This window comes from Quercus robur, chromosome 11 (assembly GCF_932294415.1).
Source record: "Quercus robur chromosome 11, dhQueRobu3.1, whole genome shotgun sequence".
NCBI lineage: Eukaryota > Viridiplantae > Streptophyta > Magnoliopsida > Fagales > Fagaceae > Quercus > Quercus robur.
The window spans coordinates 23,405,521-23,433,374 of NC_065544.1; the positions used below are offsets into that span (position 1 = coordinate 23,405,521).

A 27,854-nucleotide genomic window follows, 5' to 3' on the forward strand; every position below is an offset into this window, starting at 1 on the left:
GTGTTGTGGGCGTTTATTGTGTCTATTTTCTCCAAGAATTTCTCAAACTGAGGAAGGGTAATATATTTTGTAGTCTTTTGTTTTAATAAGAATATAATTTTTTTTTTCCACGGAACACAGCCCTTCCACTCATGCAAGTCTGACGAGTTTGAAGGGATTATAGTGCATAGAAAAAACCATTCTTCTGTGCAACTCTTCCAAGAATACTTTGCCCATACAATTGAATTAGTCCATGAACTGACAGATTAGTATACCAACAATTTGCTAGCAGCAACATTTACCCAAAATCACAACATGAGGAGAAAAGAAGTGTAACAGTCCCTTTTGAAACAATCGGGTGGTGGACTACTGGACTCAATAGATTTGAAAGACGTGCCGTAAACCCAAAGGCTTTAGTTCCATCCAGCACACTATTGGTCCATGAAGTTTTCAAGGTGTATCATGAATAGGGGATGGAATAATCAAACCAAAAGACACCACTTCCTTATATGTAATTGGGAAAAAAATAACTGCAACAAAGTGGGAATAGAAAAATTAGGATGCCCTCCATCCGGGATAGTAGCTTTTGGCTTTTGCTTGTACCATTAATTTTACCATCGTGAGCAAAGGAAGCAAGTTGTTATCCCTAAGAACTGTATTTACTAACTGTGATGTGAACCATTTGACTATGTTTTGGCAATATTAGAATTTTTAATCTAGATGGGTAACTTAATTTTGCTTCAATTAAATGTTTTATAGTTCCCTCGTCTCAACAGGATATACTTTTGATGCCAATCAAGTAAGGCTGATTCTTGAAGAGCTCAGCCAATTTACAAAGTTCCATACCTGCCTACCATTCAAAACTTTAGGGAAGGGTCAAGGTGTATTGATTTGATCTAGCTCGACACAGAAATTATATACATCAAAGTTTATTTCAAATTGCTAATAATTTGTCAACGCTGCTCCAATAGGAATTCCACAATATGCAAATTTATACAAATTTTGAACGCCAATGATCTATTTAGAAGAATTTAGCTCTTTATGTGAATGCATTAAGAAATAGTGGATAAAATTCCAAGCAGAATTTTCTTGTTTTTTTTTTATCTTATTTTCAATCAAGTTTTTATTTATCGATCAATAAAAATAAAAAATAAAAATTCCAATCAGAATTCATTACCTAGGATAGGTGCCCAGCATGAGGGGATATCTTATGTCAATGGGTGCATGCAACATCTCTCATATACATGTGAGGTCCACATGTGCAGATCCCAAGTACATGTGAAGCGTTTGTTGCATACACCTGTGGCATAAGATAATCAGCTCTTTACATATTTTACATTATGATTGATCAGGTTGGGAACCTACTAGGTCAAAATGTTTAAATATCAAAAACATCATTTACCAATTAAACATTCATGCCATCTAATGTTATTCACTGGAAATGTTGCAACTTGCAAATACATGGGCAGAAGATTTTTTTTTTTTTTTTTTCCCAGGCTTCTCAATTATATTTATTCTTCATTTCAATTATCATATTAAAGTAATGTTCTAAAAAATTCCACACCCAACAAAAAAAAAAAAAAAAAAAAAATCATAGTTCACTACACAGACATTATACTCCCAAAGTTGTTCACTAAAAAACATTAAGCACAAAGTTATTCAGTAAAACATTTTTGGTGGGTGTTTAGTTGGAGAGAGGTGAAGGAAAAAAATTGATAGAGCCCAAATATTTTCTCCCCAGGCCCACCAAAATGTTCTTTCCAAAATTGGGAGAAAACTTGCATTTTTCCTAGATTAACAAAAATGCCCATGTGCTAGTGATTTTTGGTGGGTGTTTGGTTGGAGAGAGGTGAAGGAAAAAAATTGATAGAGCCCAAATATTTTCTCCCCAAACCCACCAAAATGTTCTTTCCAAAATTGGGACAAAAATGCCCATGTGCAAGTGGCACACTTGCACTTGCACATGGGCTTCGTCCTCCTTTTTTTTTTTGCATTCCTAGAAGTTGCCTTCACTTCTTCTTCTTTTTTTCCCCTAGGGGCTAGGCACGATAGTTGTTTTGTTTTTCTTCTTTATTTTTATTTTTATTTAACTAGACGTGATTTTTTTTTTTTTATAATAAATTTGGGTGATTGGTTTTTTCTTTTTCTTTTTTCACTTTTTTTGTTTTAATTGGGCATCATTTTTTAACAAAGGGTATATGAGTAAATTTATACAAACTCACTTTTTCCATCCCTCTACTTTTTCATTCCCAACCAAACAAAAATTAGAGAAATTAAAAATTTTTCTATCCTCCCACTTTTCCATCCTCCTACCATTTTTTATCCTCTCACTTTTCCACCCCTCCAACCAAACACACCCTAATTGAAGCATGCTTGGAGCAGCAAAAATAAAAAGAATTCTTTTGTACATGGAGTACAAAACAGAAAATGAATAACCAAAAACTGCATGACCTAAGGTTCCATGCAAAATTGAACAAGAGAACAGGATTGATACAAATCGTTAATTTTGATTTCCACTCTAAAAAGAATCATATTTCAATGAGCTTTGTTTCACTAATGCAATGGTAAAACAGAGCTAAAGCTATTAAAGATAACAGCTAAAAATGAAAATTTTCTCTGAGATAAAATTATGAGCTCAACAATGTCCTCTAGGAGGAAAACGTACAACAGGGAAGGCCATTTACTTACATTGAAATTAAAAATCAATAGAGGCCCAAAAATTTCCACCAAAAAGCTCCAATTACTCCCCAGATGATAGTATTGATAACAGCCATTATGAATCCCACTTTGAATACATCGGGAAGGTCTACATAACCAGCTGTTGAGTAAGAACAATAAATAAAATAAAATTAGAAACCATGCAGCAACAGATCTTAAAAGGGGTAAAATCATAACACTAACTTCTGAAGGCTTTCCATAAAGAGATATTTCATTGTTAGTCCTTAAAATCAAGAAGAACGGACAGATATAGACATCTTGAATTTCTTCTATGATATATGCCCATGTTAAAATTCAAAACAAAATATTTTCTTTTCATCACCATCAATGAACTGCCGAAAATTAAAACCGTCCAAAAAATGGAAGTCATAAGAAACAGAAACAATAGATGAGCTAAATCCCTTGTCATCTAAAAACAAGGACAAAAACATGAATCAACAGAAAGTTATGCATGATATGTGTAAGAGTCACACCTCCAAAGTATACAGCAGCCTGACCACTGCTATAATGTGTTATGGCACCGAAAAGATTTGTATTGTATGCTAAAGCCAGAGCTGCTAACACGCCAGGAACCCCAGCAGCCAACTGCATAGCAAGGAATGCAGAGTACAAAGCTCCAACATGACCTGTTTGACTTGCAAAGAGGTAGTGGATGAGGAAGTAAGAAGCCTGAAGAACACCAAATGCAGCTGGCCAACTCAAAGAGAAAGATTGAAGCGATTTGGCGACACAATCAGACATCCAGGTCACAATACCAAGGTTCGTCAATTGGCCTGCCATACCCACTAGAACAGCAAACCAAGCCAAGGTATCCCATGCAGATTTTTCACTTAAGCAGTCATCCCAATCAAGGACTCCCAACAAAAGGAGAATGGATAAGCCTGTCATTGCAGTTACAGCACTTGCTATACCAAGAGCATCACTGCAAATGGACAAAGAAATATTAGTTATTCAAATACCTAATAGGTCAAAAACACATTGGAATAGAAACCACATACTGAAGATATAATGAGTTTGCAACTTTCAGCTAACAATGATGAGAACATCAAATATATTGAGCTGCAGGTATTACTAAAAGAACATAACGATTGCTTTTAAAAATATATTTACATTCAAATGAAAGCTCTATTCCAGAAAAAATATAAACACACAAGGATAAAATCTAGGACATATTTTCATGCAACACTGGTGAACTAGAACAAGACATAGGGATCAATCTCTATTATCGGAAGAGTTATAATTATTTTTTGTAAATTTAGACATTGTTTAATTTTGATTTTTAGCTCTTTATTTTAGGGGTTATATTAGTCAAAATAGAGTCCTAGTACATACCATATAGGTTAGGATTAGTTTAATAAGATTATTATTTAGAGAAAAAGAATTGTAGAGTCTATAAATTGGCCTACAAGTTGTAAACCAAGATAATTAATTCAGTTTTCAATCAATAAAATCTATAGAGTTTATTTTTTGGTGGATTTCAAAACCCTGTGGACTCGGGACTTTATCACTTCCGCTGCATTAATTGGTTGGTCTCAGAAGAGGGAATACTCTGGCAATGGCAACTGGCAGAAGAAATCCAGACAATCCTATACCAGAGGACCATTGTAAAAAGCCTATTCCAAAGGTCAAATTTGATCTGTTCAAGGAAGATAACCAATGAATGGTGCAAGAAATCCTAACCGCTTTTTAAAGGTTACTGATAATTGGTTTTGGTTTGTCACTGACAAACCAAAACCCTAGTCATCAAAACCTAGGGTTGGAGAAAATCGGGCTTTTTGAGGGCCAAGCATTTGTTGAACATGGTCTTGAGCATATAAATTTTATGGTGCAGCTTGCAAGAGCCAATGCAACACCATAATAAGTTTTAATCACAGGGCACTATCAGAAAGAAGGTTTATAACATAATTATGGATAGTAGTAGTAGTGAGAATTTTGTTAAGAAGAAGTTCGAGGAGCATTCTACACCATATAAAAATGGTTGGGCCAGGAAAGGTGAAGATCTAGAATTAGAGGTAAGTGAAATCTGTGATGTGCCTATTTCTATTAGAAGAACATATAGAGATGTGATGGTTTGCAATGTAGTAAGCATAGAAATTGTTGGGTAAATCTTGGCAATTTGATTGATGCTTATAGAGGTAATGCAGATTGCAGTTTTGAGTCTGGGAATCAAGCTTTCCAAATAGAAATTGGGGGGGTAAGGACAAAAGGTGAGGGCTTTATGCAGTGGGTCAGACTTTTATGGGGAAGGACAAAAATTTTCATGTAGCTTTTGAAAGAGGAGAAGCCAAAGTTAGACAAGAAAGTTGAAGAACAAGATCAGACATCCTTGCAAGTTAAACAATTAGAAGTAGAAGAAAAACTTTGGCAAAAAAATCATAAAGAAGTCACGGAGTTTAATGTGGAGAGTGATCACAAATTTATTAAAACAGTAGAACTTCGTTAAGTCTTATCACAAATCTTATGAATTCAAAGATCAAGCTCGTAAGTTGATATCTTATTAATTCAAAGATCAAGCTCGTAAGTTGATTACAATTCTAATGAATCCAACAAGTTGATTTTATTAGTGTGGGAAACTTTTTATATTATTTCAGATAGTAATTTGGTCTATATTGTCAATCTATTAAAGAATGACGAAAAAAATTTGGGTTATACATATTTGGGATTTTCTATGTTAAGAGATTCAAGATTTTGATATATTTAAAATATCCCTTTACATGGCAAGGAAATTTCAATTTTGAATTCAACAAATCCCTGGTGATTTTTTTTTTTTTCAAGTGGAGAGGACTAACATAGGACAAGATATAGGGCTCAATCTTTACCATGGGAAGACTTTTTATTTGAAATTATTTTACCAATTTTGTTTCCTCTTTTTGGGGTTTTATAAGGCCCTAAAATGATAACTTATACATTAGGCTTAATGATGCAAAAAGTAAAGCGTTCAAGGAGAAACAAGATTAAATACTAAATGATTCTAGAATTATGGTCTAGTTTTGATGTGGGGGGCTTTTCGGCACTTTTTAAAGGCTACTTTAGTTATTATTGAATCTAAGTATTTAGTTTCTTTACTTTAGAAAGTTGTTGGTTCAGTTTTAACAAAGTTTTACTAAAAATAGGGGTAGTTTGGTAATTTTCATATTTTCTGGAATATGCTGGAGTGAGTTGTTCTAGACACCCAAGAGTATTATTTTATGTTTTGAGTCTTGTTCAATTGCCAAAAAGCTGTTAACAAATCAAGGGATGCAAAAAAATAAAAATAAAGAATTCAACTCTCCCTGTAGTTTTTTTATTTTTTTTTTTAAATTGACTTTTGCTACTAATTATCAGCAGGGAAAAAAAAAGGAACAGTTTGGTGATATATGTGTGTGTGTGTGTGTGTATATATGAGATGGTAATTTAATAATAACCATCACAAAGTAAGGCATACTACATACCCAAAGACCCACAAAGAGACTGCAAAGAGCATTGTACCGACCATCACCCACTCATTTCTTGTAACAGGACCCATATGCTCCAATTTCTTTGCAGCCATGGCAGGTGCATCTGGTGTGTCTTTGGTTTCAGGAGGATATAACTTGTATAAGACTAGAGGAGTAGCTAAAAGACAGGCAATTGCTGGTAAACTAGCAGCTTTGAACCAAGTAACCCAAGGGCTTGAAACTATCACCCCAAGTTCCTCAGCCAATTTGAGGCAGAGCAGGTTTTGAGCTGCAGCAGTCAGGAAAAGAGCACTAGAGCTAGCAGCAGACTGTCAAAACATTACAAATGAGCAATGCATCAGTTGCCTAGGTATCACATGATGACAAAATTAACAACATCGATCATGGAATAACATAGTCATAAACAAGGACAGAGTACAATATGCATAGATGCTGAAAAAGGAATTGTAGATACCATCTAATGTAGCTAACACATCTATTTGTCCTGGGAAAAAATGGAAAAGTATATCTAGTTATCAACATGAGATAAATCAAAAAAATTAAGAGTCTCTAATAAAGAAACAAAACTCATTATCAATCCCCTGAACTAAAATCAACCCTATCTGCAGTTTTCTTTCAAGAAAATGACACACCTTCCTTTTATTGTCCAAGCGCTATTACCTAGAATCATTTCTACTAGGCTCTGTAAAATAAATTCAAAACAAGCAATTCAATTAGCACTGCATTTTCCTTTTTAAACCCATATATTATAATACCCTGAATGTCTTAAAAGATCATTAGAAAATGACCATTTTTTAGCCTAATTACTCACACTTTTCTAGCTCAATTGAACCAAAACAAATACGTGGAGCATAGATCCAAAAAGGTGGATAATTTCTTTCATACCCATGTGAAGGAAACACTTCAAAATGCGTTAAGTAACAAAATCATAACAGATGATCCAGGTATTGATGAGGGATATGTGTCCAGCACAACAACCATTAGACATGTTCCTAGTACACTAAAGAAAGAGATGAGGAAGCCAGAAGACCATAGCTTTTGTTATAAAGTTGACCAATTTAGACTACGAAATGGCCAATGGAAAAACTGCATTGAACAGAAACTCAAAAGGCAGTCACGCAACCGCAACGCAAATCAGAAAAGGAGTAAAAAATGACGGTATTCTTTATCAATAAATAAATAACTATATACAACGGAATCTAACAAGCCATTGCACGACATAACCCAATGGATATCCAAAAGTTCTCCTATATCTAGTAAGTTTTCATTGACAAATCAAATAAAATAATAGCCAGTAAACATTCACAGATGCGCAATTGGGGTAACACCATAGATATTAGATAAGCAGATTTAATAATAAATAAAGGGTCTACATCAACTATATAAAAATCCCAATAGCATCACTAAACTTAATCAAAATTTTAAAATATAAACAATAAAAAAAAAATTTAAAAAAAAAAAAAAAAAAAAAAAAAAGCAGAGCATCAACTAGATAATAAAAAAAAAGTTATAACTTCAATGACCCTCATATCCATACATACACGATCTCATTTAATAATGAGAAACACACAAAACGGAATATCAATGTTTCGAAATTATCATAATTAAAACTCAAAACCAAATGAAATCTAATGTGCAACATAACCAAACCTGAAACTGAGACTGAACAAGATAAGAACCGAGCTTTTTGGCAGATGGGTCGCCGGGTTTGCTCCCGGCAGAGAGCGAGAGCGACTGAATTATGGGCAAAAACACGCCGCCGGCCCTCGCGGTGGTGCTGGGCATAGCCGGTGCGATGAGGGCTTCGCTTATGGTCAATCCGTAGGACAGTCCTAAGGTGCTGCGGCCCAGCCACTTGACGAAATAAGTGGCGATCCTGTTGCCTAACCCGGTCTTGACGAAGCCGCGGGCGAAGAAAAATGAGATGACTATGAGCCAGATGACTTCGTTGGTGAAGGCGGAGAAGGCGGTGGCGAAGGAGAGAGTTTTGGTGAGGACGGTGACTGTGAGGCCCAAGAAAGCCCACGCGCCGACGGGTAATGGGCTGAGGACGAGGCCGGCGATGGTGGAGACGAAGATTGAGAGGAGTTGCCAGGCTTGTGGGGTCACTTCGGGGGGCTTGGGAATGAGGAATCGGACGATTAAGCCAATTGAGATTGAGAGAATTAGTGGGATTGGTTTGGCTGATTGTGTAATTTGTGGAGATGGGGGAGGGTGGTTTGGGGACTTTGTGGAGGAGGAGGAGGAGTGGATTGGAGGGAGGAAACGGGGTTTGAAGAGGGAGGAGTTTGGGGTGGGCTTGATTGGAGAGAAGAGAGAGGAGGATCGGAGGGTGGGGATGGAGTGAGGAGTGGAGATGGACGGTGAGGATTTGGAGATGGGGTGGTGGTGGTGGAAACGGTGGTGAAGGAAAGAAGAGCGAGTGGGGAGAGAGAAGGAAGTGGAGAGAGAAGAAAGAGCAAAACTCTCCATTTTTTGTTGAGAGTTTTGGAAGTGAAGAAAGAGTTTGGAGATGGAGATGGAGAGTACAGAGATTGGATTATTGAGTTTGTTCTGTTTTTGTTGTTGATATCAAAGTGTGTGAAGTGAGAACGGACCTTCCAAAGTTCCAAAAGGTGAAAAGAAAAAAAAATGGTTTTGGGAGTTTGGTTTGTGAGGAGGGAAAATTGTGGAAAATAGTACTTCTTTTTGTTGACGTCTGTTTGCTTGTTAACCAAAAGCTTTTTTGTCTTTTTCTCTTTACTTTCTCCCAAGCTCTTAACTAAATAGTGGAAGAGTTTTGCACGTTGTTTATTAGTCCTCAACTTTTGTCCATTGTAACCTAGTGGGGTTAGTTGCGTGGTTGGGCATCAAGGTGATACAAAAAGTTTGAAGGTAGAATAAAAAATAAATAAAATAAAATAAAACTGTACCAAGTCAAGTACCTGATAAGTGGAAAAATGAGATGAAAAAAAATTGTAACTAAAAAATCTAAAGCTTAACAAGGGCCAAGCAGGGTCTTTGGTTGACTCTGAAGGACCAAGGCTGTATGATATCGTCTGCCTTGAGTCAATTCTTCTTCGCCACTGTTTGCCACCCAGAGCCAAAGATGTAGGAGATGCCGCTATCCAACTTCCACTTCTTCAATATGATGGTGAATCTGCAAGGCTGGGCTCGATCAAGGGGACTTGCATTCCTTTGCAACTGGTGCTATTTGGTTCTCTTTGCTCTTGGTCCTCCTGTGTGAGAAAGTCAGCCCTCATCTGACCCTTTGGAATGGAAAGCCGAGCAGTGGAAGAGTCCATGCCGGCTAGGGACAACTGCTTCTATATAACAAGCTTCAAATCCTGACCTTTGAGTTTATTGATTTTGTGTTTGACTTGGTTGGACAAGACGTGTGGTGAGTCAGGACCCGCTTGCTGAATGACTCTAGATGTGGGTGTGGGGTTGATCCTCTGCCTCTTAGGTTTGGGTATGGGAGATTTTTTTTTTAGATAGTACTGTTGCAGAGTAGTTAGGAATGGCAATGGGTGTAGCAGAAGAGCTTCCCAAATGATGGGGTTTCTTTAGTGGAATGATTTTGAGCCGCGGGACTATCTTGAGTGCAGCAGAAGCCTCTGGTTCTGGTTCTTCTTGTAGTAGAGAAGCTTTCAATTCCGGACCTGCAGTGGCAGTGGATTGAGAAAACCTCTCCCTTTTGATGTTCAATTCTGGAAATTGGGAATTGGAATGAGGTTTAGAAGAACCAAGATTCGATCTTTTGTGGTGGGCGCCCCAGGTGAGTCTGAAACGATATTGGAGCTTCTTCTCTTCCAAAGGAGTGTCATCGTTCTCTGTGACCAGTGGCAGTGGCAGTGGCAAAGGAGTGACGAGGCACTGAAATAGAATGAGTTTCATCAAAACCCTTTGACTGGGCAAGTCCATTGCATCTTTTCCCCTCTCTGGCATGAAATCTTTAAGGAGTAAATTCAAATCGAATGACCCAACATCAAAAAGTAATCTCTTAGGAGATGAATGAGAGTCGGAACAAGTCTCCATCATTGTAAAATCAAATGATTCTCTTCTCTGTGAGTTTCAGAGATAGAAACACAAAGACTCACTCATTCTCTTCTCCATCATTGTGTTTCTATCTCTGGGATTGCGTTGGATTTAATTCAGTCCCTCGATTGAGAGTTCGGAGAGAACAAAACAGAGAGTGAGTCTTTGAGTCTGAGAGCGAAGGATCTATAATTCAAAACCCAAACACTAAAACTAACCAACGGCTAGTAGAATTGAGAGAACAGAGCGGAGAAGAGGGATTTATTGTAATTCAAAACCCAAACCAAACCCAATCCATAATTCAAACCCAACTCTCAAATCCTCTAATCCTCTTAAACTAAACCTTCGGCCCACTTCAAAATCAACCCAAACCCAACAAATAAAACCAATCAGGCCGCTTCCCATTTTTTTTTTTTTTTAAAAAAAAAACCCATCAACCATCAGCCTAGCTGAAACCACAAAAATGCCATTGAACTTTTCAAAATTATATTTTCAACTTCAAACTTTCACAAAATTACATTTTTAACTTTAAATCTTTTCACAGTTTACACTTCGACCCCTAATTTTTTCAAAAAATTAAACTTTGATCCCTCAAATTTTAATAAATTTGCATGTTTGACCCCCAAACTTTTTAAATAACATTTTTTTACCCCAAAATTTTCATGAAATCATAAAATGACCCCTAAATTTCAAAAATTGCACAAATGCCCTTGAGGTCACAAAAATGAAATATCCCTTTTCAATCTCTTTTTGTGCCAAAATAAAATTATTTTTCATTTGGAAATAGTAAAATTATTAAAAGATCTTGTTATCAACTTTATAGGAATTTAACATTTGTGTTCTTGTTTTTTCTATGTCCGTTTGCATGAGATAAAATACTTTGCCAAAAAGAATTGCAAGATTGCATTTGTTAGGCACTTAGGCTATGCTGTGGAGTGAAGTGAGTTTTACTTATTCCTTTTGCAATTTACCTTCCTTGTCAATGTCACGTGAGCAAGTCCTTGGCCATGTCTTTTTTATCTTGCTTTCTAGAAAAAATGACATAAAAATGCATTTTGCACATATCTACATACTCACATGTCATCTTAGGATATGTTTGCTTCCTTTTATCACATATACACACGCATAACATCCATTCTTTTTTTTTTTTTTTTGAATAATTATTACTTCACACATAGTTTCTCTCACACCGTCAGGGCTGCTCTGCTAGGGTTTCTCAAGCAAAGTTGCTCGGTGCCGTGTGTAGAATTCTGTCCCTCCTACTATGGAGGTTGCTCTGTTCCCTTCAGGCCGTGAGTCTGGTAGGACGGCTGGTTCTGTTCTCTGGTTTTACTGGTACGGTGTGGTGTTGTTTTTTTTCCCTGATAGTGAGATGGCGAATATAGAAGACCTTTGGGCTCGGTTTTCACTGACAGAAGAAGAGGAGCAGGGTGCTGATGTACCCAGGAAGAAAGATGTCACTATTGTTCGTTTGGTGGCAAAATTTTTTACGAAAAGAGTGGTCAATGCAGAAGCAGTTGGTCGGACCTTTAAACCACTGTGGAAACCGATTGGGGAGATGAAAATCAGGGATATCGGGGGCAACATTCTGTTGTTCGAATTTGATGATGCAATGGATTTAGAAAGAGTCCTGGAGTTCAAACCGTGGTCCTACGACAAGAGCATTGTTGTTCTACGACGTGCAGTGGATGCAGAATCTGCCCCTCCTTTAAACTTTGATTCAGTGACCTTCTAGGTGCAACTCCACAATGTCCCAGACAAGTGTCTTACTCAGGCAACAGGGGAAGTAGTGGGCAACAACATAGGGACTCTAGTTCAGGCAGCAGACCCGGAAGATGATGGGGAAGGCGGCGAGTTACTGCGAATCCGGGTTAAGATGGACATCACCAAGGCCCTTCCACGGTGCTGCAAATTGTGGTCTGAGGGTGAACATGTTGGCTGGGCACTGCTTAAATTTGAACGGCTTCCTAACTTTTGCTATTGGTATGGACGGCTTACTCACAGCGAAAGAGATTGCGAAGTGTGGCTTAGGGGAAAGGGAAGTTTGAAAAAGGATGAACAATAGTATGGGGAGTGGCTTCGCGCCAACCCATTGAGACAATCTTAGAAAACAATTGTGGTGGTATCTGGAACCTCACGGGGTGCTAAGAGTTGGAAGAAGGGGCCGGCTATGGGAAAAAACCAGCCAACGCACACGAGTTCGTCCAACCGAGAGGGGAGTGTTTCTAGTTATGGGAAGTATGATGGAATGGATAGGGACGTGACTAAGGTGATATCCATGGAGGCCGAACCTACAGGTGTTGTTTTTTCTAACCATGCTAAGTCTCTGAGTGATTTTCATAATGGCCATAATGTGAGCAGTGAACACTTGAATAAAGGAATAGAAAAGTTGAGGGACCCGCAGCCTTCCCACATGCCCATGCAAAATTCCAATAAAATTAATGAAGTAGGTACTGCCTTTTCCCAAGGGCAGCATGGCATGTTTTCCTTTACTGCAATGCAGGCTCCTTTATCGGACATAACCAATCAAGCAGTTACACAGCCTCTGAATAACGCAAAAAAAAAAATGGGTGAGACTGTTGCGTAAGGTGGGGGAATCAGACAATGGTAGTGCAATGGAGATCCAAGAAAATAGGCGCCCAGATTTGGAGCCTTCTGAACATGCTGAAGAAGAAGAAAAGAGTTGATGCGTTGGGTGGTGGAAAGAAGGAAAATTCTCAGGTGGTGGCTGGTATCCAGCACCACCAATTACAATGAGTTGCCTTAGCTGGAATTGTCGTGGGCTTGGGAACCCACAGATAGAAGGCGAACTTGCTGACTTGGTTGGCAAAAAAGATCCCAAAATGGTCTTCCTAATGGAGACCAAAGTTGAAAAGGAGGTTATTGAGAGACTTAGCCGTAAACTGCAGTACCCTAATTTCTTTGTTGTTCCTCGCCATAATAGGGGCGGGGGGCTAGCTCTTTTGTGGAAAGATGATTTTATGCTGGATGTTCTTACTTCTTCTGATAATCACATTGATGGGGTGGTGGATCAAGGAATGAATGACGCCTGGCGGTTCACTGGTTTCTACGAAGACCCTGACACTGCTAGCTGGGAAAATTCTTGGAATCTACTTAGAGATTTAAGCCAAAGACAAAATTTACCTTGGATTTGTGTAGGGGATTTCAATGAGATTCTCATACTTGAAGAGAAGCAAGGGTGGTTGGTTAGACCAGAAAGGCAGATGCAAGGATTTCGGGATGCTTTGGATTTTTGTGGGTTTAAAGACCTTGGGTTCAATGGCTTTCCATTCACTTGGTGTAATAGAAGACCGGGGGATCACAATGTTTGGATTAGGCTTGACCGTGGGGTAGCAACAGTTGATTGGTTTTTAAGGTTCCCAACATCACGCATCCACCATTTGGAGTGTTTCCACTCGGATCATAGACCTATCCTCCTCATCTCCGATGCCGAACAAAAAAGATTTTACAGGAAAGGGAGGCCGTTTCGTTTTGAAGCGATGTGGGTAAAAGACAAGACATGTGAGGAAGTGATTAAAGATTCATGGGCTGGTTTGGAGGACTCTAATCCGGTTAGAAAACTGTTGAGGAAGATTACTAGCTGCCAAGACAACCTTCAGACTTGGAATCGAGTCACCTTTGAGCATATAAGGACTACTTTGGCAAAGAAAATGAAGGAGTTGAGTTCTGCAGAGGAAGCGGGTTTATACAGTACAAATCCGACCATGATTGAGAAGCTTCGTGATGATATTCAAATGCTTAAGGTGAAGGAGGAAACTATGTGGAAACAACGATCCCATATTGAGTGGCTCAAGGAGGGGGACCAAAATACTAGGTATTTTCACTGTAGGGCAAACCAACGTAATAAACGTAATTACATTTTGGGTTTAGAGGATGATCTTGGTCATTGGCTTGAAGATGAGGAACAAATGGGGCATTTGGCAAGTAATTATTTTGAGGCCATGTTCACTACTTCGAATCCGGTTGGTTTTGATGATATTTTGTGTGGATTAACACCCACTGTCACAGCTGAGATGAATTCTAGCTTGGATAGACCTTTCGTTGCTGAAGAAGTATAGAGAGCACTTCACCAAATGGCTCCGCTTACAGCCCCTGGCCCGAATGGTATGTCTCCTATTTTTTATAAATCTTTTTGGCATATTGTTGGTAAAGATGTCACCGAGGTAGTCCTGAATGCTTTAAACTCAAGTTTTGTTCTAGATTCATTAAACTCCACTTTCATTACTCTTATCCCTAAAATTAAAGATCCTAAGAAAGTCTCAGATTTTAGACCGATTAGCCTTTGTAATGTGGTCTACAAGCTCATTGCAAAGGTGTTGGTTAATCGTCTGAAATTGATTTTGCCCTATGTAGTGTCTGATTCTCAGAGTGTTTTTCTTTCGGGGAGGCTTATCACTAATAATGTCCTGGTAGCTTTTGAGACTCTCCACTATTTAAAGCGTCGAACCCAAGGGAAGTCGGGGTACATGGCTCTAAAGTTTGACATGAGCAAAGCTTATGATAGAGTAGAGTGGGGTTTCTTGGAGAGGGCGATGTTGCATTTAGGGTTCTCCGGGAGATTTGTTGCTACCATTATGTCTTGTATCAAGTCTGTTTCATACTCAGTTTTGCTTAATGGGGTTCCAGGCAGTGTTATCAAACCAAGTAGGGGGTTACGGCAAGGTGATCCACTCTCCCCTTATTTATTCCTGGTTTGTGCCATGGGGCTGCAAAGCTTACTCCACAAAGCCGAGGCTGATGAGTCTCTCAGGGGGGTCTCAATATGTAGGAATGGGCCCCGTGTCTCTCATTTGTTCTTTGCAGACGACAGTGTACTCTTTTGTCGGGCAAAGGAATCAGAATGCCAGGTTATCCTTGATATCTTATCTGTCTATGAAAGGGGATCGGGTCAAAAAATAAATAAAGATAAGACAAACATTTTCTTTAGTTCCAACACTCAACATGATCTTCAAACCAAAATCCAACAGCTTCTGGGAGTTCCAGCTATTAGGCAGTATGAAAAATATTTGGGGTTGCCAGCATTTGTGGGAAGAGCTAAGAAACAGGGGTTTGCTTACATCAAGGAACGAATCTGGAAAAAGATTCAGGGATGGAAGGAGAAATTTCTTTCACATGCAGGTAGGGAGGTGCTTATTAAGTCGGTGATCCAAGCTATTCCAACTTATTCTATGAGTTGTTTCAAGTTGCCTAAAGGTTTGATAAAGGAGATTGAGATTATGATCCGAAAGTTTTGGTGGGGTTATAGTGGTGATAGTAAAAAAGTGCATTAGGTTAAGTGGGAACGACTATGCCAAGGTAAGGATTTTGGAGGGTTGGGTTTCAAGGAGATTGAGAAGTTTAATGAGGCCTTACTTGCCAAGCAAGTATGGCGAATGTTGAAAAATCTGGATTCATTGTGCCATAGGGTCTTTAAAGCCCGGTTTTTTCCAAATTGTTCCATTCTTGAAGCTTCAAACTCGACAAGTGGGTCTTATGCATGGAAGAGTATATTAAGTGCCTGGAATGTGGTACGGAAGGGTGTGGTGTGGCGGATTGGTGATGGTAAGTCGGTGTGTATTAAGGAAGACAAATGGCTCCCGGATCAAGTCTGCAAGTCGGTGACTTTGCCCCTGCCTTCTATTCCTCCTGATGCAAAGGTAAGTCTTCTCATTGATGAGGTAAATGGGAGGTGGAAAGATGAGGAGGTCAAACAATTGTTTCTGCCCCATGAAGTTAAGAAGATTTTAAGCATTCCTATTAGTCCCAGATTGCCTCATGACAATCTCATTTGGTCAAAAACTCCTTCGGGTATGTTCTCCACCCGAAGTGCTTATCGACTGTTGGCTACCGAAGCTTTGGCCAGCAGTCCTAGTAGCTCAAATCAGCACCCCCAGAGGCAGCTTTGGAGAGGTGTTTGGATGCTACGTACCCCCAATAAAGTGAAGCATTTTATTTGGCGTGCTTGCAACAACTCCCTCCCGACGTTGGACAACCTGTTTCGCCACCAAATAGTCTCCTCTGATTGTTGCAACATCTGTCATGCCCACTCTGAAGATATCCTGCATGTAGTATGGGGCTGTATAGAGGTAGCCAATATGTGGAAGGAGCTCAGCTGGGCACACCTCTCAGTTCCCTACCATCCAGGGGAGTTTACTAACCTTTTCTCAAGTTTTTTGCAGGTTACAGAGGACTATAGAGTGGAAATATTTTCCATTGCAGCCTGGATGCTCTGGACTCGAAGAAATTCACTTCGTCTTGGTTGCCCGACTCGGCCATTGATCCAGATTTTTTCTGAGGCTGGCAGACTCCTGCGTGACTTCCTTGAAGCTCATGATGAAGACCCTGGTCCAGCTCCGATTCCAATTCCTATCCAAGCAAAGTGGACTGTTCCGACCCAGACAAGATACAAAGCCAATTTCGATGCAGCCCTGTTCAAGCACAACGACATAGCTGGTTTGGGAGTTATCATTCGTGACGTCAACAGTGCGGTCATTGGTGCCTTAGCGATGCGTATTCCACTCCCCCATTCAGTTGCTACAACTGAAGCTCTAGCCTGTAGAAGAGCTATGCAATTTGCCGCTGAAATCGGACTCCATGAGGTGACCTTCGAAGGTGATGCAGTAGTGGTTATCAACGCCATCACAGCTGGTGCCACAGAACACTCCTCGTATGGCCATATTATTGGAGACATCCTTGCTCAAGCTGCCACTTTTTCTTCTTTTGATTTTTGCTATGTTAATCGGACTTGTAACAGAGTAGCTGATTCTCTGGCCAAACATGCTAAGTCAGGTTTAGATTTGCAAGTTTGGTTGGAAGACTGCCCTCAGGACGTAGCCATTTTGGTCTTAGACGATATTTCCTGATTTCTTTTTAAAGCCTAATAAAAGCCCAGCCCAAATTTGGGTCTGGTTTCTCAAAAAACAAAAAAAAAAAACAAAAAAAAAAAAAACATCCATTCTTTTTAAAACCAAATGACAAGTATTTTAGTTGTCATGTGTTTTGTATATGATTAACTTTTTCGTCCAAGATAACTCCAATATAGATGGCAAGATGGACATTGTGGCAGTTCATTCAAATTAGGGGTTAATTGACCAATCAGAAATTGTAGGAGGAACATTGTAATTCGGGTGAAAGGTTATGGGGAAAAAGAATTTTCCATAAAATTAAACTGGAAGATGCAATAGTATGCTATAACTAAATATTCCCATGGGAGGAGCAAATGAAACTGTAGGCTTACAGATTACTATTGCTAGGTAAAGATCTCATCTCCAGCTCCTTTGTGTGGATAAATAGGGGGCTAAATGCGCGTGTTGTGGGCGTTTATTGTGTCTATTTCCTCCAAGAATTTCTCAAACTGAGGAAGCGTAATATATTTTGTAGTCTTTTGTTTTAATAAGAATATATTTTTTTTTTTCCACGGAACACAATCCTTCCACTCATGCAAGTCTGACGAGTTTGAAGGGATTATAGTGCATAGAAAAAACCATTCTTCTGTGCAATTGAATTAGTCCATGAACTGACGGATTAGTATACCAAGAATTTGCTAGTATCAACATTTACCAAAAATCACTACATGAGGAGAAAAGAAGTGTAACAGTCCCTTTTGAAACAATCAAGTAGTGGACTGCTAGACTCAATAGATTTGAAGGATGTGCCGTAAACCCAAAGGTTCAAGTTCCATCCAGGACGCTATCGGTCCATGAGATTTTCGGGGTGTCTCATGAATAAGGGGTGGAATAATCTAACCAAAAGACACCACTTCCTTATATGTAATTGGGAAAAAAAAAAAAAAAAAATTGCAACAATGTGGGAATAGAAAAATTAGGATGCCCTCCATCCAGAATAGTCGCTTTTGGCTTATGCTTGTACTATTAATTTTACCGTTGCGAGCAGAGGAATAAGTTGTTATCCCTAAGAAATGTATTTACTTACTGTGATGTGAACCATTTGACTATGTTTTGGCAATATTAGAATTTTTAATCTAGATGGGTAACTTAATTTTGCTTCAGTTAAATGTTTTATAGTTCCCTCGTCTCAACAGCATATACTTTTGATGCCAATCAAGTAAGGCTGATTCTTGAAGAGCTCAGCCAATTTACAAAGTTCCATACCTGCCTACCATTCATGACTTTAGGGAAGGGTCAAGGTGTATTGATTTGATCTAGCTCGACACAGAAATTATGTACATCAAAGTTTATTTCAAACTGCTAAAAATTTGTCAACGCTGCTCCAATAGGAATTCCAATATGCAAATCTATACAAATTTTGAACTCCAATGATCTATTTAGAAGAATTTAGCTCTTTATGTGAATGCATTAAGAAATAGTGGATAAAATTCCAAGCAAAATTTTCTTCTTCTTTTTTTTTCTCTTATTTTCAATGAAGTTTTTTTTTTTCCGATCAAAAAAAAAAAGAAAATTCCAAACAGAATTCATTACCTAGGATAGGTGCCCAGCACGAGGTGATATGTTATGTCGGGGGCATGCAACAGCTCTCATATACATGTGAGGTCCACATGTGCAGATCCCAAGTACATGTGAAGGGTTTGTTGCATACACCTGTGGCGTAAGACAATCAGCGCTTTACATATTTGACATTATGATTTGATTCAGAGCAACCACATCAGTGGTTGCAAAAATTTGTAAAATATAGAAGGTGCTCAATTTTACATATTTTAATTCAAAAAACACTCACATCAGTACTTGTAAAAATGTACAAATATACAAAAATACTACAGTAACGTGCATCTGTTCATATGCAAATGATTTTTTTATTCTTTTTTCTCTCTCTCCGTCATGTTGCTCTCTCGTCTATCTTCTTCTCACAACAAAAAAAGAAAAAGGTAGGTGAGGCCATGTGAGTAGTGATTTGTTTGATATAATAAAAAATTTTAAAAATATTATTATTTACATAAAATAGATGATAGAATAGATAAACTGATGTGAATATTTTGTAAAAGTGGGCGTGTAAAATTAAAAAAAAAATATGTTTTTTCTTGCAAAATAGACAAAAATTTTACACAAACGGATGCGGTTGCTCTTAGGAACCTACTAACCAAAACATCATTTACCAATTAAACATTCATGCCATCTAATGGTATTCACTGGAAATGTTGCAAATACATGGGCAGAAGATTTTTCTTTTCTTTTTCCCAGGCTTCTCAATTATATTTATTCTTCATTTCAATTATCATATTAAAGTAGGGTTCTAAAAAATTCCACACCCAACAAAAAAAAAAAATCATAGTTCCCTACACAGACATTATAATCCCAAAGTTGTTCACTAAAAAACATTAAGCACAAAGTTGTTCAGTAAAACATTTTTTGTGGGTGTTTGGTTGGAGGGAGGTGAGGGAAAAAAATTGGTGAAGCCCGGGTGTTTTCTTCCCGGCTCCACCAAAATGTTTTCTCCCTAAAATAGAGAGAAAACTGAACGGGGATGCTTTTTTTCTTTTGCCTTTTTTGGCCGTTGCTTCCTCTTCTTCTTTTATTTTATTTTATTTTTTTCCTAGGGCTTGGGCGTGATAGTTGTTTTGTCTTTCTTCTTTTTATTTTTTATTTTGTTTAACTAGACCTGATTTAAAAAATAAATAAATTTGGGTGATTGCTTTTTTTTTTTTTTGGTTGTTTGTCACTTTTTTTTGTTTTAATTGGGCATCATTTTTTAACAAAGGGTATATTAGTAAATTTATACAAACTAACTGTTTCTATCTCTCCTCTTTTTCACTCCTAAGTCCCAACTAAACAAAAAATAGAGAAATTAAAATTTTCTATCCTCCTACTTTTCCTTCCTCCTACCATTTTATATTCTCCCACTTTTCCACCCCTCCAACCAAACGCACCCTAAGCAAAGCATGCTTGGCGCAGCAAAAATGAAAAAAGTTCTTTTGTTCATGGTAGAGTACAAAACAGAAAATCAATAACCAAAAACTGCATGACCTAAGGTTCCATGCAAAATTGAACAAGGAAGAGAACAGGATTGATACAAATCGTTAATTTTGATTTCCACCCTAAAAAGAATCATATTTCAATGAGCTTTGTTTCACTAATGCAATGGTAAAACAGAGCTAAAGCTATTATAGATAACAGATAAAAATGAAAATTTGCCAAGATAAAATTATGAACTCAACAATGTCCTCAAAGAGGAAAACGTACAACAGTGAAGGCCATTTACTTACATTGAAATTGAAAATCAATAGAGGCCCAAAAATTTCCACCAAAAAGCTCCAACTACTCCCCAGATGATAGTATTGATAACAGCCATTATGAATCCCACTTTGAATACATCGGGAAGGTCTACATAACCAGCTGTTGAGTAAGAACAACAACAACAACAACAAAAAATTAGACACCATGCAGCAACAGATCTTAAAAGGGGTAAAATCATAATATTAACTTCTGAAGGCTTTCCATAAAGAGTAACTTCATTGTTAGTCCTTAAAATCAAGAAGAATGGACGGATATAGACATCTTGAATTTCTTCTATGATAAATGCCCATGTTAAAATTCAAAAAAAAAAAAAATTCTTTTACATCAGTATCAATGAACTGCTGAAAATTAAAACCATCCAAAAAATGGAAGTCATAAGAAACAGAAACAATAGATCAGAAGAATAATTAGAGCTAAATCACTTGTCATCTAAAAACAAGGACAAAAAGATGAATCAACAGAAAGTTATGCATGATATGTGTAAGAGTCACACCTCCAAAGTATACAGCAGCCTGACCACTGCTATAATGTGTTATGGCACCGAAAAGATTTGTATTGTATGCTAAAGCCAGAGCTGCTAACACGCCAGGAACCCCAGCAGCCAACTGCATAGCAAGGAATGCAGAGTACAAAGCTCCAACATGACCTGTTTGACTTGCAAAGAGGTAGTGGATGAGGAAGTAAGAAGCCTGAAGAACACCAAATGCAGCTGGCCAACTCAAAGAGAAAGATTGAAGCGATTTGGCGACACAATCAGACATCCAGGTCACAATACCAAGGTTCGTCAATTGGCCTGCCATACCCACTAGAACAGCAAACCAAGCCAAGGTATCCCATGCGGATTTTTCACTTAAGCAGTCATCCCAATCAAGGACTCCCAACAAAAGGAGAATGGATAAGCCTGTCATTGCAGCTACAACACTTGCTATACCAAGAGCATCACTGCAAGTGGACAAAGAAATAATAGTTATTCAAAAACCTAATAGGACAAAAACACATTGGAATAGAAACCACATACTGAAGATATAATGAGTTTTCAACTTTCAGCTAACAATGATGAGAACATCAAATATATTGAGCTGCAGGTATTACTAAAAGAACATAACGATTGCTTTTAGAAATATATTTACATTCAAACGAAAGATCTATTCCAGGAAAAAATATAAACACACACGGATAAAATCTAGGACATATTTTCATGCAACACTGGTAAACTAGAACAAGATATAGGTATCAATCTCTATTATCAGAAGACATAATTATTTTTTGTAAATTTAGACATTGTTTAATTTTGATCTTTAGCTCTTTATTTTAGGGGTTTTAGGGGTTATATTAGTCAAAATAGAGTCCTAGTACATACCATATAGGTTAGGATTAGTTTAATAAGATTATTATTTAGAGAAAGAGAATTGTAGAGCCTATAAATTGGCCTACAAGTTGTAAACCAAGATAATTAATTCAGTTTTCAATCAATAAAATCTATAGAGTTTATTTTTGGTGGATTTCAAAACCCTATGGACTCAGGACTTTATCACTTCCACTGCATTAATTGGTTGGTCTCAGAAGAGGGAATACTCTGGCATAATGGCAACTGGCAGAAGAAATACAGACAATCCTACATCAGAGGACCATGGTAAAAAGCCTATTCCAAAGGTCAAATTTGATCTGTTCAAGGAAGATAACCAATGAATGGTGCAAGAAATCCTAACCGCTTTTTAAAGGCTACTGACAATTGGTTTTGGTTTGTCACTGACAAACCAAAACCCTAGTCATCAAAACCTAGGGTTGGAGAAAATCGGGCTTTTTGAGGGCCAAGCATTTGTTGAACATGGTCTTGAGCACATAAATTTTATGGTGCAGCTTGCAAGAGCCAATGCAACACCATAATAGGTTTTAATCACAGGGCACTATCAGAAAGAAGGTTTGTAACATAATTATGGATAGTGGTAGAAGTGAGAATTATGTTACGAAGAAGTTCGAGGAGCATTCTACACCATATAAAAATGGTTGGGCCAGGAAGGTGAAGATCTAGAATTAGAGGTAAGTGAAATCTGTGATGTGCCTATTTCTATTAGAAGAACATATAGAGATGTGATGGTTTGCAATGTAGTAAGTATAGAAATTGTTGGGTAAATCTTGGCAATTTTATTGATGCTTATAGAGGTAGTGCAGATTGCAGTTTTGAGTCCGGGAATCAAGCTTTCCAAATAAAAATTGGGGGTTAAGGACAAAAGGTGAGGGCTTTATGCAGTGGGTCCGACTTTTATGGGGAAGGACAAAAATTTTCATGTAGCTTTTGAAAGAGGAGAAGCCAAAGTTAGACAAGAAAGTTGAAGAACAAGATCAGACATCCTTGCAAGTTAAACAATTAGAAGTAGAAGAAAACTTTGGCAAAAAACTCATAAAGAAGTCACGGAGTATAACGTGGAGAGTGATCACAAATTTATTAAAACAGTAGAACTTCATTAAGTCTTATCACATATCTCATGAATTCAAAGATCAAGCTAGTGAGTTGATTACAATTCTAATGAATCCAACAAGTTGATTTTATTAGTGTGGGAAAATTTTATATTATTTCAGATAGTAATTGGTCTATATTGTCAATCTATTAAAGAATGAGGAAAAGAAATTTGGGATATACATATTTGGGATTTTCTATGTTAAGAGATTCAAGATTTTGATATATATAAAATATCCCTTTACATGGCAAGGAAATTTCAATTTTGAATTCAACAAATTCCTGGTGATTTTTTTTCAAGAGGAGAGGACTAACGTAGGACAAGATATAGGGCTCAATCTTTACCATGGGAAGACTTTTTAATCATCCATTTACAATTTTTGAAATTATTTCACCAATTTTGTTTCCTCTTTTTGGGGTTTTATAAGGTCCTAAAATGATAACTTATACATTAGGCTTAATGACGCAAAAAGTAAAGTGTTCAAGGAGAAACAAGATTAAAGAATAAATGATCCTAGAATTATGGACTAATTTTGATGTGGGGGGCTTTTTGGCACCTTTTAAAGGCTACTTTAGTTATTATTGAATCTAAGCATTTAGTTTCTTTACTTTAGAAAGTTGTTGGTTCAGTTTTAATAAAGTTTTACTAAAAATAGGGGTAGTTTGGTAATTTTTTATTTTCTGGAATATGCTGTAGCGAGTTGTTCTAGACACCCAAGAGTATTATTTTATGTTTTGAGTCTTGCTCAATTGCCAAAAAAGTGTTAACAAATCAAGGGATACAAAAAAATAAATGGAGAATTCAACTCTCCCAGTAGTTTTTTTTGTTTTTTTGTTTTTTTAAAACAATTGACTTTTGTGCTACTAATTATCAGCAGGGGAAAAAAAGGAACAATTTGGTGATATATGTGTGTGTATATATATATGAGATGATAATTTAATAATAACTATCACAAAGTAAGGCATACTACATACCCAAAGACCCACAAAGAGACTGCAAGGAGCATTGTACCGACCATCACCCACTCATTTCTTGTAACAGGACCCATATGCTCCAATTTCTTTGCAGCCATGGCAGGGGCATCTGGTGTGTCTTTGGTTTCAGGAGGATATAACTTGTATAAGACTAGAGGAGTAGCTAAAAGACAGGCAATTGCTGGTAAACTAGCAGCTTTGAACCAACTAACCCAAGGGCTTGAAACTATCACCCCAAGCTCCTCAGCCAATTTGAGGCAGAGCAGGTTTTGAGCTGCCGCAGTTAGGAAAAGAGCACTAGAGTTACTAGAAGACTGTCAACACATCACAAATGAAGTTACTAGAGTACGATATGCATAGATGCTGAAAAAGGAATTGCAGATACCATCTAATGTAGCTAACACATCTATTTGTCCTGGGAAAAAAATGGAAAAGTATATCTAGTTATCAACCTGAGGTACAGCAACAACAAAGCATTAGTACCAAAACTTGGGGGTAGTTATCAACATGAGATAAATCAAAAAAATTAAAAGACTCTAATAACTAAAAAAACTCTTTATCAATCCCCTGAACTAAAATCAACCCAAGAAGCAAACTCTATCTGCAGTTTTCTTTCATGAAAATGAACACACCTTCCTTTTATTGTCCAAGCACTATTACCTAGAATCATTTCTACTAGGCTCTGTAAAATAACTTAAAAACAAGAAATTCAATTAGTACTGCATTTTCCTCTTTAAACCCATATATTTTAATACTCTGAATGTCTTAAAAGATCATCAGAAAATGACCATTTTTTATCCTAATTACTCCCACTCTTCTTGATGAATTGAACCAAAACAAAACATGTGGAGCATACATCCAAATGGGCAGATGATTTCTTCATACCCATGTGAAGGGGACATTTCAAAATGTTTTAAGTAACAAAATCATAAAAGATGATCCAGGTATTGATGAGGGATATGTGTCCAACACATCAACCATTAGACATGTTCCTAGTACACTAAAGAAAGAGATGAGGAAGCCGGAAGACCATAGCTTTTGTTATAAAGTTGACCAATTTAGACTACGAAATGGCCAATGGAAAAACAGCATTGAACAGAAACTCAAAAGGCAGTCACGCAACCGCAACGCAAATCGGAAAAGGGGTAAAAAAATGACGGTATTCTTTATCAATAAATAAATAACTATATACAACGGAATCTAACAAGCCATTGCACGACATAACCCAATGGATATCCAAAAGTTCTCCTATATCTAGTAAGTTTTCATTGACAAATTAAATAAAATAATAGCTGGTAAACATTCTCAAATGTGCAATTGGACTAACACCATAGATAACCAGATTTTTTTTTTTTTTTTTGATACACATAGATAAGGCAGATTTAATATTAAAAGGGGTCTACATCAACTATATAAAAATCCCAATAGCATCACTAAACTTAATCAAAATTTTAAAATATAAACAATAAAAAAATTTAAAAAAAAAAAAAAAAAGCCGAGCATCAACTAGATAATAAAAAAAAAAAAGTTATAACTTCAACGACCCTCATATCATACATACACGATCTCATTTAATAATGAGAAACACACAAAACCGAATATCAATGTTTCGAAATTATCATAATTAAAACTCAAAACCAAATGAAATCTAATGGGCAACATAACCAAACCTGAAATTGAGACTGAACAAGATAAGAACCGAGCTTTTTGGCAGATGGGTCGCCGGGTTTGCTCCCAGCAGAGAGCGAGAGCGACTGAATTATGGGCAAAAACACGCCGCCGGCCCTCGCGGTGGTGCTGGGCATAGCCGGTGCGATGAGGGCTTCGCTTATGGTCAATCCGTAGGACAGTCCTAAGGTGCTGCGGCCCAACCACTTGACGAAATAAGTGGCGATCCTGTTGCCTAAGCCGGTCTTGACGAAGCCGCGGGCGAAGAAGAAAGAGATGACTATGAGCCAGATGACTTCGTTGGTGAAGGCGGAGAAGGCGGTGGCGAAGGAGAGAGTTTTGGTGAGGACGGTGACTGTGAGGCCCAAGAAAGCCCACGCGCCGACGGGTAATGGGCTGAGGACGAGGCCGGCGATGGTGGAGACGAAGATGGAGAGGAGCTGCCAGGCTTGTGGGGTCACTTCGGGGGGCTTGGGAATGAGGAATCGGATGATTAAGCCAATTGAGATTGAGAGAATTAGTGGGATTGGTTTGGCTGATTGTGTAATTTGTGGAGATGGGGAAGGGTGGTTTGGGGACTTTGTGGAGGAGGAGTGGATTGGAGGGAGGAAACGGGGTTTGAAGAGGGAGGAGTTTGGGGTGGGTTTGATTGGAGAGAAGAGAGAGGAGGAGGATCGGAGGGTGGGGATGGAGTGAGGAGTGGAGATGGACGGTGAGGATTTGGAGATGGGGTGGTGGTGGAGGAAACGGTGGTGAAGGAAAGAAGAGCGAGTGGGGAGAGAGAAGGAAGTGGAGAGAGAAGAAAGAGCAAAACTCTCCATTTTTTGTTGAGAGTTTTGGAAGTGAAGAAAGAGTTTGGAGATGGAGACGGAGAGTACAGAGTTTGTTCTGTTTTTGTTGTTGATATCAAAGTGTGTGAAGTGAGAACGGACCTTCCAAAGTTCCAAAAGGTGAAAAGAATAAAAAATGGTTTTGGGAGTTTGGTTTGTGAGGAGGGAAATTTGTGGAAAATAGTAGTACTGGAAAATAGTAGTACTTCTTTAAATTGACGTCTGTTTGCTTCTTAACCAATAGCTTTTTTGTCTTTTTCTCTTTACTTTCTCCCAAGCTCTTAAACGGATCATGTGTATTGGACACATAGTCCTATAGTATAAGAGTTTTGCGAGTAGAGAAAAGAAAGAATAGAATTTTGGATGATTACACGTTAGTATATTAGTCCTCACCTTTTGTCCATTATAACCTGGTGGGGTTGGACGAGTGGTTGGGCATTTAGTATTAAAGTGACTGTCTCGAATTTGATTAAGTGTTCTCCAGTTCAAGTCTGAGCACTATAACTTTAAAAAAAAACTATCTAGGCCAACGATTTGCCTTGCTATAGGCCAACCTGTCGCAAATAATGATTAATCTCTAATTGAAAGTTTTGAGGAAAGATTGTTAGTGACGGTTCCAAGATTTTTTTTGGGGGTCAGTAATGTCAAATTAGGAATTTGTCATTTGTCACTTGTCACGAGGGGCGAATAAAAAGTTAAATGATTACTCTTTTTTTTTTTCTATAGATAAACTTCCATATTATATACAATAATCTAAAATAATATTCTAAATACAATTTAGTATATAATATACAACTATATTATACAATAGTCTAAAACTTTTATAAAATAGGTAAGACAACAACTTTTTTTTTTTTTTTTGAGAAAGGACAACAACTATCAAATGCATAAACTAATATAATTAAATTACTAATCATACATTTTTGTCAAATTAATAATAACTTATTATATTTATCCATTGTAACCTGGATAAATTTTTGTCCTCAACTTTTGTCCATTGTAACCTGGTTGGCCGAGTGGTTGGGCATTTAGTCTCAAAGTGGCTGTCTCAAATTTGACTAAGTGCTCTCTAGTGTAAATCTAGGCACCAGTACTTTGAAAAAAACTCTCTGGGCCAGCGATTTACCCCGCTATAGGCCCACTCGTCGTGAATAATAATTAGTCTTTGATTGAAAGTTTTGAGGAAACACTGTCAGTGGCGGCTCCATGATTTTTTTCTAGGGCGTCAACAATGGCAAAACTAGGAATTTGTCATTTGTCATGAGGGGCGAGTAAAAAATTAAATAATTAATCTTTTTTTTTTTTCTATGGATAAACTTCCATGTTATATACAATAATCTAAAATAATATTCTAAATACAATTTAGTATACAATACAACTATATTATACAGACAACAACTATTAAATGCATAAACTAATATAATTAAATTACTAATCATACATTTTTGTCAAATTAATAATAACTTATTATATTTATATGTAATATCAATTATATAAAAATATATGATAAAGAAGGAGAAGACTAGTAACACACTTAGGAGTAAAACTAGGAGTAAATGTAAAA

General features: G+C 37.5%; 1 protein-coding gene across 9 annotated transcripts; it reads right to left on the bottom strand.

The window, feature by feature from the left end:
• Window positions 1-1,204: 1,204 nt before the first annotated feature.
• LOC126706443 (dicarboxylate transporter 2.1, chloroplastic) lies at window positions 1,205-26,351 on the bottom strand. 9 transcript variants are annotated; one of them, XR_007648593.1, is made up of 6 exons: window positions 25,463-26,281; window positions 23,793-24,106; window positions 20,853-21,301; window positions 20,329-20,458; window positions 18,590-18,709; window positions 6,302-6,442 (listed from the first exon to the last, which is right to left on the bottom strand). XR_007648593.1 is itself a non-coding variant. In XM_050405897.1 (5 exons), exons 1-4 carry the CDS (start codon window positions 26,279-26,281, stop codon window positions 20,343-20,345), a joined length of 1,698 nt encoding a protein of 565 aa, XP_050261854.1. In that variant the 3' UTR covers window positions 1,205-1,279; window positions 20,329-20,342. The 9 variants fall into 9 exon arrangements, 7 of the variants coding, with proteins under 7 accessions (XP_050261854.1, XP_050261857.1, XP_050261851.1 ...); XR_007648592.1 differs by lacking the exon at window positions 6,302-6,442 and adding an exon at window positions 18,330-18,405; XM_050405897.1 differs by lacking the exons at window positions 6,302-6,442; window positions 18,590-18,709 and adding an exon at window positions 1,205-1,279.
• Between the last annotated feature and the right edge of the window lie 1,503 nt (window positions 26,352-27,854).

What these genes read in the sequence shown, in the direction of transcription:
- LOC126706443 (XM_050405894.1), bottom strand. Translation starts at nt 26,281, where the DNA reads ATGGAGAGTTTTGCTCTTTCTTCTCTCTCCACTTCCTTCTCTCTCCCC. An exon ending in CTTTCCTTCACCACCGTTTC is followed by an intron (nt 8,535 to 26,203) that starts CTCCACCACCAC and finishes TTCCTTCACCAC; the next exon opens with CGTTTCCACCACCACCACCC. An exon ending in GGCTGCTGTATACTTTGGAG is followed by an intron (nt 2,798 to 3,170) that starts GTGTGACTCTTA and finishes CTTACTCAACAG; the next exon opens with CTGGTTATGTAGACCTTCCC.